This window comes from Hemicordylus capensis, chromosome 16 (genome assembly GCF_027244095.1).
Source record: "Hemicordylus capensis ecotype Gifberg chromosome 16, rHemCap1.1.pri, whole genome shotgun sequence".
Taxonomy (NCBI): Eukaryota; Metazoa; Chordata; class Lepidosauria; order Squamata; family Cordylidae; genus Hemicordylus; species Hemicordylus capensis.
The window spans coordinates 7,256,299-7,269,609 of NC_069672.1; the positions used below are offsets into that span (position 1 = coordinate 7,256,299).

The 13,311-nt window shown below is 51.7% G+C and overlaps 1 protein-coding gene across 2 annotated transcripts in view; it reads left to right on the forward strand.

The window, feature by feature from the left end:
- Positions 1 to 1,597: 1,597 nt before the first annotated feature.
- EPHA8 (EPH receptor A8) overlaps positions 1,598 to 13,311 on the forward strand; it is an 88,368-nt gene continuing 76,654 nt past the window's right edge. Inside the window, exons 1-2 of one of the 2 annotated variants that reach the window (XM_053281381.1) lie at positions 1,598 to 1,709; positions 2,016 to 2,051. In XM_053281381.1, coding sequence (XP_053137356.1) covers positions 1,694 to 1,709; positions 2,016 to 2,051 — 52 coding nt within the window. In that variant the 5' untranslated portion in view covers positions 1,598 to 1,693. Of the gene's footprint in view, positions 1,710 to 1,858; positions 2,052 to 13,311 lie in introns of those variants that run through there. The other variant, XM_053281380.1, reaches the window with a different exon arrangement.

A 13,311-nucleotide genomic window follows, 5' to 3' on the forward strand; every position in this document is an offset into this window, starting at 1 on the left:
ACTGCACTAATTGGAGTTGTGTGGCCATTATACATAACGCACAAGGGTGCAAACAGGAACATAGGAAACTGCCGTATCCCACCATCATGAACTGGGGTGAAGTCATCACAAACAACACTCACGACAACTGTACCATATTTTGTTCAAATTGCTTAGAAGGTCAAGTTAGCGCCTCAAACGTTCACGCATCCTCCATCTTGAACTGGGGTGGATGACATCATTACAAATGATGCTATTGAGGTGTCCCTATGTGTCACTCACTACAAATGTACCAAATCTGATCCAGATCAAGGCATTGCAAAGTTGATAGGAACAGAGAGTGAGAGAGCTGTATGATCTCATAAGCTTACTTCACTCAAGGAAAGTAGGCTAAAAATTACACCCACTATCACTACTTCCACCAAATGCTGGTAGACGCCCCATCACAATAATTTCTTGCCCACCTGCTGAAATTCCTTCTTGGAGGATAGCTTTAACAATATTCCTTTTAACAAACATGTTTGTCCATGTGGATCCAGGGCCACTGAAACTGTTTGGGCATGTTCTCCTTTACGACACCTTTTATAGAGACCTAAGTAGCAAACTAATTGTACCTCGTTCCATGCATTTTCCTGGCCGAACAGATGAATTTTTACCCTTCTCTTCTTCTATCGGATAAGCAGGCTGACATTACCTATAAGAAAGGCAGATTCGGTGTGCTGGCATGTAGATCCCATCATGAGATTATAGCGGGCTTTCTGTCCAGTTTTCAATAATTCAGGTTTTTAAAAATCTTATGTATCGTATTTTATGTATTGGTTACTGTATTGCTAGACCACAATAAAGCCATTAATTAATTCATCCACACCCTGGAACACAGGAAGCTGCCTTCTACTGAGTCAGACTGTTGGTCCATCTAGCTCAGTATTGTCTTCACAGACTGACAGCAGCTTCTCCAAGGTTGCAGGCAGGAGTCTCTCTCAGCCCTATCTTGAAGATGCTGCCAGGGGGGGAACTTGGAACCTTCTGCATTAAAGCTCTTCTGAGAGTAGCTGAATCCCCTAAGGGGAATGTCTTATAGTGCTCACACCTGTAGTCTTCCATTCCAATGCAAACCAGGGTGAACCCTGCTTAGCAAAGGGGACAATTCAGGCTTGCTACCACAAGACCAGATCTCCGTCATTGCCCAGTTTAATCTCCCCTCCTTCTAGCCTCTTCAGCATCCTCGAATTCTGCTGAAATGGCTTCTAGGCGAATTTTCGTAGCACCTCTCAAATGAGTACAAAATGAAACAGCCAGAGCCGAGACTTTGGCAATGTATAAATAACCCCCAGTGCCTATCAATAAGATGATGATGGCCCCCCAAACCCCATGACCTGATGGCGGTCCAGAGTGACTGAGGGGAGAGGTGAGGAAGAGGTCCCTGATCCATTCCAACCCGTTTCCTGCTACCTTCCTAACTACAGTCAAAGAGAGGTCTCTGGGTGGAAAAAGCTCTGTCCAGATCCTGAAAGTCCATCCGAGCCCGGGACGAGCCACCGAGGCCCCGGGAAAGCGACCCCGATACGAGTCTCCGTCTCCTAGCAACCACAAACATTCTGCCGCGCCGAAAGAGCAGGGGACCGCGACGCAGCGAGGTCTGTCAAAACAGCCCGAGGAGAAGGGGACGGAGAACCAGGCAGCTGGACAAAGGAGCCCCCCACCTCCTGGTTTCATGCTCTCTCTGCACAGTGCGTGTGGTGACTCGGGTGGGGGGGAGAGGAGAAGGGGGAGCGGGGGGGATCTTGGCCCAGGCTGGGAATCCAATTGGCTTTGGAGCCGTGACGGACAGCTTCTCCCCTCCTCCCATGCAGCTCGCCTGTGTGTGGATGTGAGCAAATGTGGGGAAAGTGCAGTCAGATTAGCCGGGGCTCCGTTGACAGGACTCCTGTACGGAGCTTGCTCCGGCCCGCCAGGCTGCCACCTATGCACAATGGCCGGGACCCGGGCGGAACGGACAGCCTCTCTTGCCTTCCTCCTCCTCCTCCTCCTCACAGCCTTTGCCGCCTGCTTCTCGGCCACCACCAGTGAAGGTAAGCATCCGCGGGGTCCCCACGACTTCAGGAGGGGTGGCAGCGGCATTCCTTGCAGCTGTGCCGGCGGTCTCGTGTGGGTTGGGCGCTCTCAGGCTGGCAGCAGCCTCTCCTGCCAAACTTCCTTCTCAACTGGCAGCCTCCTTGTCCCTTCCCAGGGAGCGACTCCAAGTTTGGGGCTCCCGGAGGATTGTGGACAGCGCCCGTGAACTTGAGTCCCCGGAGCGCCCCGACATCGCTGCCCCCGATGTATGAATACCAAGAGAGAACCCAGCACCGCCTCTGCTCCTGATGCCAAGGGAAGGAGGCAGTGGGGGCCAGGGACCTGCGACCAGGATATTTCGTGACTGTGTTAGCTCAGTGGACGTTTGTGGTCTGGGGGTGGTAAGAGGAAAGGTGGGTTCTCTGGGGCATCTCGTGCCAGGGGGCGTCTGGTGTCAGGACTCTTAATGCATAAGCTGAGGGTTGAGAGCCAGTCTTGGGCGAATTGCCCCTGTTGCTAAGCAGGGGTTGCCTTGGTTTGCATTTGGATGGGTGACGCCATGCAAGCGCTGTCTGCTGTGAGCTATCCCGCTTCGGGGACGGGACCATCGGTTGATCAGTGATACCGCATCTGCTTGCGGGATGCCAGATTCACACACCCCTGGCATCTCCAGGTCAGGCTCCAGGGTGCCTGAGCCCCTGGCAAATTGCTGCCAGTCAGACAACACGGAGCAAGATGGACCAATGGTCGGACTCGGTAGAAGGCAGCTTCCTGGGTTCCTAACTGCACGGAAGGGATTTTTTCCCCGTCCTCTCTGCAGATAAGAGTGCCCTGTGCCCTTACTGACCCCGCGTCCATATCCTCCCAGAGTGCCCTTAGCAAAGGGCTGGTTCTTGCAATCAGCAGAGAGAGATCAGGCTGCCGGTACTGCCAGTCTGGGTTGGCATCTTTGCTTCTATTGTCTCTCTATTTCACACTTGACACAGGCATCACCATGGCGTCTCCTCCCGGGCACAGCGACCCACAGCACTGGGGGGGCCCATCTGCCACTGGAGGGTGACCATGAGAGCATGGCTGTCTTCCCTTGGCACTGATGGGGCTCTTTTGCCCCTAGGATCATGCCTCTGCCGGCCTCTGCCGTTCCTTTCCCATAACACCCAAAACCATCCTGTGCGTCCTCCGATCCTCACTGTTGATATACAGCTAATTGTCAGGGGCATCACAGCCCCCTGGGTCTGCAGGGGTCTCCCCCTTTCTCAACTGCAACCATGACAGCAGTGTCCTATTCCTGTTGATCACCCACTTCTTTAGTCCCAGCCTTGGTATTACTGCCATCCGAGCCTTTTGTCCAAACCTTCTTTCTTCCATATTTCGGGGTTCTCTCCACCCACTTCTCCGATTTCTGTTCATTCACTCCTCAAAAGGGATGAGACAAATTCATGGCGGCTAGATCTATCGACAGCTTGTGCCTAAAAGGAACCTCCATGTTTCAAGGCAGTGTACCCCTGAATACCAGTTGCTGAGAAGGCAATGTCAGAGAAGGGCTCTTGCCTCCATGCCTTGCTTCGAAACTTCCTGGAGGTGTCTGGGTGGCCACTACGGGATGCAGGATACTTCTTTAGATGGACCCACTTTGGTCTGATCCAGTAATGATCTTTTTATACAAAGATTCACAGAAAGCTGCCAGATTGGGTCCTTCTAGCTCAGAATTATCTACTCTGACTGGCAGCAGCTCTTCCGAGAGGAATCATTCCCGGCCCTTGAGCCTGGGACCTCCTGAATGTAAAGTAGTTGCTCTACCACCGAAACCATCCCCAAACTGGCTGCTTCCCTAATATGCACATAGGCAGCTGCCTTCTGAGTCAGAGAACTGGTCCATCTAGTTCAGTATTGTCTACTCTGGCTGGCAGCAGCCCTCTGGGTTTCATTCATTATCCATTCTAAATAATTCTCTCCTGCCCCATTTAGTGCTGGGTTTTTATCCTAAGCCACCATTCAGGGTGGCTTCCATTAAAATCCCAGTAATAAAACAACCACATATATATATATATATATATATATATATATATATATATATATATATATATCACTTCTTCCGTGGAGCCCAGAGTGGTGTCCATGGTTACCTTTATCCTCACAACAACCTTGTGAGGTAGGTTGGGCTGAGAGAGAAGTGTCTGGCCCAGAGCCACCCAGTGAATTCCATGACTGGATGGGGATTTGAACACGGGTCTTCCTGGTCGGAGTCCAGTATTCCAATCACTACACCGCACTGGCACAGTTTAAAAGGAGAAACCCAATTAATCCAATCCGGAGCGCTCGCCTGCTGGGAATGTGAAGGGAGTCCCCCCCCTCCCAGAAAGTGTTTCACTGGGGGGACCCAGCTAGTCAGTATTTCAATGTAACGCTGAATGGGGAGGATGGGAGAGGGTCCGAACAGATCCTCTCCTGGGCAGTGGCCATGCCCTTTGCATCCTACGTCAGATAAAAGGGGCATGGCTTGGGGTGCAGGGATATGTGAATCGGCTCGAGGTTGACCTGGTTCGCCATCGAAGCAGTCCGGTTCGAGGGTTTGCCCTCGAATCAGACCGGGCCTGGTTCGGCTCGACCTCAAGCCAAATCCCTGGACCAGCTTGAGTTTGAGCTGAACCGGGGGGGGGGACTCAGACTGAACCGGGCCAACCAGCTTTGTGCACACTCCTATTGGGGTGCACGTGCACATTGCGCACCATTAAAAATCTAAAGGGGTGGGGGAGCTGCTGGCAGGACTTCACCCTCTGGCCACAGGCGAGTGCTATACGCCCCTGCCCCAAATGTACAGGAATTTAGGAAGCTGCCTTATGTGAAGTCAGACCATTGGTCCCTCTAGCTCAGTATTGTCTACACCAGGGATTCTCAACACTGGGTCCCCCAATGTTATTGGACTTCAACTCCCATAATCCCCAGCCCTAGTGGCCCTTCGGTTGGGGGATTATGGGAGTTGATGTCCAAGAACATCGGGGGACCCGACGTTAAGAATCCCTGGTCTACAGCCCTAAGGCAGCTCAACTTTGGCCCTCCAGCTGTTTTTGGACTACAACTCTCATAATCCCCAGCCACGGCCACCAGTAGCCAGGGATTGTGGGACTTGTAGGCTGACATCTGCAGGAGGGCTGGAGCTGAGCAGCCCTGGGATTGGCAGCGCCTCCAGGGCTTTGGACAGGAGTCTCTCGCAGCCCTTCCTGGAGATGCCACCAGGGATCGAACCTGGGACCTCCTGCATGCCAGGCAGATGCTCGACCACTGAGCGGAGACCCCACCCAACATAAAACTGCTGTCCACTGAGTCAGACCTTTGCTCCATCCAGCTGAGTATTGTCCGCTCTGACTGGCAGCGGCTCTCCAAAGTTTCAGGCAGGAGTCTCTCCCAGCCCGGCCTGGAGATGCTGCCAGGGCTTGAACCTGGGACCTTTGGCATGCCAAGAAGATGCTCTTCCCCTGAGCTGTGGCGCCAAACCAACCTCATAGATACATAGAAAGCTGCCTTATAATGAGTCAGGCCTTTGGTCCAATGCTGACTCGCCAAAGTTTCAGGCAGGACTCAACCTGGACATGCCGCCAGGGATCGAACCTGGGACCTTTGGCCTGCCAGGCAGACGCTCTACCACTGAGCTATGGCTAGGGATGTGTGAACTGGTTCAGCGGTTCGGTTTGGGGGTCTGGGGTTGAACCAAGCCCCCCCCCCGGTTCCATCCAGACTGGAACCGAACCCCCCCCCAGCAGTTAACGGTTTTTTTTAAAAAAAATAATTACCTCTAGTCCCTTTGGGGGGCTTCCTAAAGGCTGTCGGGGCGGGGTCCGTGAAGGTTCCCTCTTCCCCCCACTGGCCTCTTAAATCACCAAAACATTTTTAAAAAATCATCTTAAATCATGGGGAAAAAAATTTGGAAAAAAATAAGGCTGCTGTGCATGCACAAATTTATTTATTTATTATTTATTGAAACATTGGAGGTCATTTAAAATGCCAGGCCTTGCAGAGGCCATTTGCGCATGTGTGGCGGCAGGCAAAATGGCCACCGTGCGCCATTAAAGAGGCCCAAACGGGCAAAAAAGAGATCATATTACGGGCCGCGGTGGTGATTTAAGAGGCCGGCGGGGGGAGGGGGAACCTTCTTGGACCCCCACCCCCTGGTGGCCGTTAGGAAGTCCTCTGAAGGGGCTAGAGGTAATTATTATTATTATTATTATTTTAAAAAATTAATTCACAACCCCACCCTGGACCGGACCGAACCGGGAAGCGGGGTTTGATAGGTGCTGGACCGAACTGGCCGACCGGTTCCATGCACACCCGTAGCTACGGCCCCATTCCCTGTTCTTGCTCCTATTGTATGGCCATGAAGGAAAGCATCCTCTGATGTTCACCCTCCTTCTTTCCCAATGCCAACCTTTGGTGATCAGAAGCATAGCCACATTTCCTTGCCTGCCTGAGACAGGCAGCGGGGCGCCCTCTTCTGACCTGCTTCTCCAAGTGGCTGAAAGACCGTAGGAGGGTCACGGCAGGGCAAAGCAGCTGCCAGCCACCTCAAAGCTCCTTGGCCCCTCCTGCCAGAGGTGGGGTGGTGGAGCTACTTCCATAGAGCCGAGAAGGCATGTCAGGTCATTGGCTGGCAGTGCTGGATATGGTGAGAAAGGCGTGCATCGGGCTGAATGAAGCCGAGGTTTGCATACCTTGGGGGTGTCTGGTCCTGATGAGGACATGTCAGATGCAATCAGAGATCCAGCCCACAAATCAACTTAGGAACACTGAAAGCTGCATTATACTGAGTCGGACCGTTGGTTCATCTCGCTCAGTATTGTCTGCACAGACTGGCAGCGGCTTCTCCAAGACTGCAGGCAGGAGTCTCTATTAGCCCTATCTTGGAGATGCTGCCAAGGAGAGAACTTGGGACCTTCTGCATGCTGATGCTTTCCCCTAAGGAGAATATCTTACAGTGCTCACACCTGCAGTCTCCTATTCACACTCCCTGGCAGCATCCAGGTACATAGGCGACTTCTCCAAGACTGTAGGCAGGAATCTCTCTCAGCCCTATCTTGGAGATACTGCCAGGGAGGGAACTTGGGACCTTCTGCAGGCAAGCATGCAGGTGCTCTTCTCAGAGTGGCCCCATCCCCTAAGGGGGGTATCTTACAGTGCTCACATGTAGTCCCCCTTCAAATGTAAACCAGGGTGGGTCCTGCTTAGCAATGGGGACGTGTCATGTTGTGCTCCAAAGTGTAGGATAATCTCAGCACCTTGTTGCTTTGTATGATCAGGGCCGGATTCTGACAAGCAGTCAGAATCGTTGTTTTTCCTTGGTGAAGGTGTGACGCCGAACAACGACTCTAATACATTTCTCTTGCGATCAGCCAAACTGCCTGAGAAATAACTTGCCATGGAAATACATTCTGTAAAATCGGAAATTGACTCTTTCTCTCTTTTGGTATTCAGAGACCCTTCAGAATGTGAGATCCTATGCTGTCGCTGACTCAGCTTGTGCCTAAATCTGGCACTGTGTATGAACTATGGCCAGGCTCCCCTTTCTGTTAATATTATATGATTATTACTATCTATATATATAACTCTCTTAGACGTATCTGTCGCTAATCCCATGTGTGGCAGCTCCCATGAGAATTTGTGAGCGAGGGGAGGGGGAGGGGGAGAGGAAAGCAACGGCGGTGGGGAACATAACGCCAGTGGACAGGCCAGCGAATGGGCAGGCAGGTAGACGGGAGAGCAGGTGGGTGGGCAGGGAGAGAAAGCAGCGGTGGTGGTGCGGGGGGAGAAAGAGAAAGCGGTGGTGGCAGAGGGGAGAGAAAGCGGCAGCAGGGGTGAGAAAGTGGGGGTGGCCACAAAATGTGGCCGGCCAGAGGGGAAAAAACATTTGGGGGGGAGAGGGAAGAGGAGGGGGGAGGGATGAGAACGAGGAGCCGAGAATGAGAGAGGGGGTCCGAGAATGAGGGAGAACTAGAGGTGCAGATGCTCCGCACCCAAGTCAGCTAGCAGAGAATATAATTTTAACTGCATGTGGGGTGCCAAAGTCACACTTGGGGACTGGGGTGGGGTTCAGCTGTGGGGGGATCAACGAGGGAAAAGATGATTCCTTTAAAATTGGCAAGATGCCACGTGGCCCGCGATGGGTGACCCCCTTGCCGCTCAGCTGTCAGAGTGCCTCAGAGTTGCCATCTGAGGGGGTCACCATCCAGCAACACCTTTCCCCGGGCGAGCCCCTCAAATGGTTGCCCTGTGTGTGCATTAGCCAGATGAGTGGCCGGGGTGGCCCTCGTGGGGCGGGGCCGAAAGTAGGGAGGCACAGCTCTCATCTGCTTCCCCACTGCCGGGTCCCCAGCCCCAATCACAACTGGGAGCAGTCAGGGCTATTCCAGCGGCAGAGAAAGGGGTGCCTCGCCTGTTACCCCAAGATTTGGTCACCTAGGCAGCCACCTAGATCTTCCCAGTGGGCAGGCCAACAGCACCCCCTATTTCCAGGGGAGGAGAATTCCGAAGGGTCTGTGGCCAGCGGTACCTGGGACATCACCTCGGCCGCATGCCTCTGTGTAGCACACTAGAGCCGTGCTCTCGGGTTTGAGGGACCCTTGAGCCGTGAGACGTCCCACGCCGATCCCGTCACTCACAGACTGGCTGGCCTGTTCAGCCTCCCCTTACGTAACAGCAAAGCTCCGTTTATGAGGGTTGGAGAAGACAGAGTGGTTTATGTTGAAGCCGTGAGCGGGTTGGAAGAATGGGCCGAGCGGGGCTGTGGGCTCCAGAATGATGCTTCCCACGCTGCCAGGATTGTACCTTCTAATACCCGGGTGTAAAGCGGGGCTGGCTGAGCAGGAACGGAGAGCGGAGAGGGTTTTTCCTTTCCAGAAGCCGCTGCTGCTGCTTTGGTTTTGTGGCGCTGTCTGTTTCGCCCCCTCCCAACCTTGTTTCATTCCCAGAGGAGAGCTGGTCTTGTGGTAGCAAGCAGGAATTGTCCCCTTAGCTAAGCAGGGTACACCCTGGTTTGCATTTGAATGGAAGACATGGGAGCACTGGAAGATATTTCCCTTAGAGGATGGGGCCGCTCTGGGAAAAGCATCTGCAGATGGTTCCAAGTCCCCTCCCTGGCAGCATCTCCAAGACAGGGCTGTGTGTGAGAGTCCAGCCTGCAACCTTGGAGAAGCCGCTGCCAGTCTGAGTAGACGATACGGAGCTAGATGGACGAATGGTCTGACTTGGTATATGGCAGCTTCTTATGTTCCTTAAAGCCATTTATGCCTTTTTTTGGGTGGCGGGGGGAGGAAACGAGAGAGAGGGAGAGAGATCTCACATGCAGAGAAATCACACACAGAGAGGTTCCAAGTTCCCTCTCTGGCATCTCCATGACAGGGCTGAGAGATAAACCGGTCCAACATCGAACCGGTAAGATGTCAAACTGGTTCAGTTCAAAGGTTTAGGGTCAAGTTGAAACGTCCCCGCTTTGACTTGCCTTTTTATGTTAAAAAAAAATATTAGTAGTAGTACTTAACCCCTCCACGAAGCTTCTTCGAGGCCGAGGGGGTTTCACAGAGGTTCCCCCTCTGCCACTGGCTTCCGTTTTGGCAAAAACTGCCCAGTTCGGGTGTTCTTCGGCCGGTTTCAGGCCTTTCCCCCATTGCAGTGGCCATTTTGGAGGCTGCCGCACACGCGCAATGGGCCCCTGCATGATCAGGTCATGACCCAGGCTACACAGAGGCCCATTGTGCATGTGCGGCAGCCTCCAAAATGGCCTCCATGAGTGGGGAAGGTCCAGAACTGGCCAAAGAATGCCCGAACTGGACAGTTTTTGCCAAAACAGAGGCCTGCAGCAGGGGGAGGGGGAACCTTTTCAGACTCCCCTGGGGCCTCAGAGAAGCCCCCTAGAGGACTTCTAATTCTAAAGTACTAATTTTTTAAAAAAATGTAAAAATGCTTGTGAACCCCCTGAACTGAACTGGGGGGAGGGTGGGTTTTGATGGGGGGGGACCAAACTGGCCTGGTCCAGTTTGGGTCCCGTTTAGACTTGAACCAAACTGGGCCAGCTGATTTTTTGCACACCCTACTGAGAGAGAGACTCCTGCCTGGAGCCTTAGAGAAGCCCCTGCCAGTCTGAGTAGACGATACGGAGCTAGATGGAGCAATGGTCTGACTCGGTATGTGGCAGCTTCCCAAACTCCATCCAGTTTCAGGAATTGGTGCTCCCATTTTGTGATTGTTAAAAAGCAGTCTGACAATTTTTCAAAAAGCATTTGAAAACCCACCTTTTCACCCAAGCTTTTTCAGCCTTTTTTTTTTTTAAATTAGGTTTTAATTTGCGGTTAATTTTTAAATTGTTTTTGAGTTTTTGTATATGTTTTAACTTGTTTTATGCTATTGTTAACCGCCCAGAGATGAAAGTTTGGGGTGGTGTACAAATTTGATCAATCGATCAATCAATAAGATTGTGTATTCAATGAAAACAAGGTTGGAGGCATGAAGCTTGATGTTTGCAAAGCCCCAGCTAGGTAGGATGATTTCCCCACCTACCTCCTTCAGAAGGCAACTACAGGGGGGCATGATTGAGGTCTGTAAAATTATGCATGGAGTGGAGAGGGTGGACAGAGATAAATTTTGCCCTCCCCTCTTGCCTGTGGGCTTCTCAGAGGCATCTGGTGGGTCACTGTGTGAAACAGGATGCTGGACTAGATAGGCCTTGGGCCTCATCCAGCAGGGCTGTTCTTATGTTCTAGAAGCTGAGGACTGAATCTCTTCCCTCTTCTGACTTAGTTTTGATCACAAAACACAATTGTGCCCTGCTTTCCTAACTGTGTAGGGCTCATCTTCTACCCAGTTTAGGGTTGCCTGAATTGCCCTATTATATTTGATTGTTTCCCTAAAAAGCTATATCTGAGTTCCCCCACCATATCTGTCATATGCATGGCTTGGCATTCTGTGCTGGGCACAGCCTATAATAGACCACTACAGACCACGTCTGGATAACGTGTCCTTGTCTGTCTGGGATGATGCCGGGCAACTGCAGATTTTAGCAAGTGATGGAGAGATGTGTAAACAGCAGCAACATTTCCCTAATACTAGGTTACAGAGGGAGGATGGTGAGATGACATGGGGAGCTGCCTTCTACTGAGTCAGGCCCTTGGTCCACCTAGCTCATAATTGTCTACATGGACTGGCAGCAGCTCTCCAAGGTTTCAGGCAGGAGTCTCTCCTAGCTGCCAGGGATTGAATCTGGGATCTTCTGCATGCAAAGGAGATGCTCTACCAGGGAGAATGCTCTAAGGGGAATGGAACCTAAATGGTTGCACAAATGAAACCCTAAATGTCATTGTATGGAAGGTCCATTCCAGCTCTGGCACTGGAAGCAACTGGGATTCATCCTGGCTTCAGAAGCCAAGGCTAATTCGCCTTCTCAAAAAGTTCAGGATCGATTCAGAGTCAAACAGAATGCTGCTTTTCATACATGTTTTGAAACTGTCCCGGTTTGCTTTTATGAATAGCATCTGGATCAGGATCAAGCCCATAGCCTGTATAAATAGTATCTGGTTCAGGATCAGGCCCTAGGTACGGCACAAAAAAGGGAGGTGAAGACAGATTGCAGCTGGAACACTTTTACTTATCTGTAAATAATTCAAGGGAGTGATAAAAATTTAGGGGGCAGGTCCACCATAGTATTGTGCGAAAACCCCTGAACTTTTAGACTAGCTATGGGCGTGAGGGAGTCTCAGACTAAAGCAGTCGGTAGCATTTGAATAAAGTTCCCCCCCTTTTTGTTCTTTGCATTTTACAAGACTCTCTGAGTGGATTTTTGACTCAGGGAAGGGGGTGCTGGAAGGGGGTCTCATTCTGGTGCACACAGGATGGCTCATCAGCTACTAAGGGTGTGCATGGAACTGGCTGGCCTAGTCCAGTCTGAGTCTGAACTGGACCTGAACCAAACTGGGCCAGTTCAGTCTGGCAACACCTCGTAAACCCAGCCCCCTCTGGTTTGGTTCGGGGGGGTTGCGAACAAAATTATTATTTTTTAAAATTTATCCCGGGGGGGGGTCTGTGGGGTGGTGGGGGTGGTGCTCCGCAGAGGTCCCCCTCCCCTTGCTAGCTTTCCCGCCTTCAAAAATGGCACCATTTTGCTGTTTTTCAGCCCGTTCAGGCCTTTCCTCCAGTGCAGCAGCCATTTTGGAGGCTGCTGCACAAGCACAATGGGTCTCTGCATGGCCTGGGTCATGCCAGACCACGTACAAGCCCATTATGCAGGTATGGCAGCCTCCAAAATGGCCACGGCATTGGTGACGGAAAGTCCCGGATGGGCTGAAGAACCCCTGAATGGGGCCATTTTTGAAGGCGGGAAGGCTGGCATGGGGAAGGGGAACCTCCACGGACCCCTTGACGTCTTGGAAACCCCCCAGGAGGGGGTAAGTTTTTTAAAACCCGAAAGGGCTGAGAGGTTCGGTCCCAGGATCGAGTCGAAATGGGGTTGGTTTGTCTCGACCATGAGCCTCTGAACTGAACCAGTTTGACTTCAAACCGGCACAAAACCAGCACATCCCTATCAGCTATCTGTTTTCTTACCACGTGTAGGCTTGCACTTGGAGGATATTTGAGAATTTTTCCCATAACAAAAGAAGGAGAGTTTCCCTGGGATTTCCCCCCCAGGCTCAGGGAGGGACAAACCCTGAGATAAAGAGGGGCGGTGGTGGCAGCCATTTTTGAAATGACCACAAGTATAGGAAAGCTTAAGGAAAAGCCTTGATCAGAAAGCATAGAGGGGATGATTCAGCAGATTCCTGACCAGGACTATGGTGGGCGGCATAGCGGGCTGCAATGCCTTGTATCCCTATGGATTGATTCATTGATTAAGTGCCATCACCTCAGTGTTGACTCTTAGCGACCAGATAGATTATCTCCTGGATACTCTGTCTTCAGCTTGGCCTTTAAGGTCTCTCAGTGGTGCATTCATGGCTGTCCTAATCGAGTCCATCCACCCTGGTGCTGGTCATCCTCTTCTTCTCTTTCCTGCCACTTTCCCTAGCATTATGGACTTCTCAAGGGAGCTGGGTCTTTGCATAATGTGTCCAAAGTATGATAGTTTGAGCCTGGTCATTTGGGCCTTGAGTGAAAATGTATTTGTTTCCCTGGCTGTCCATGGTATCCTCAAAAGTCTTCTCCAACACCAAAGTTCCAAAGCGTCAATGCTTTTTCTATCTCGCTTCTTCAAAGTCCAGCTTTCGCATCCATAGTGTGTCACGGGCAAAACCATTGTCCAAA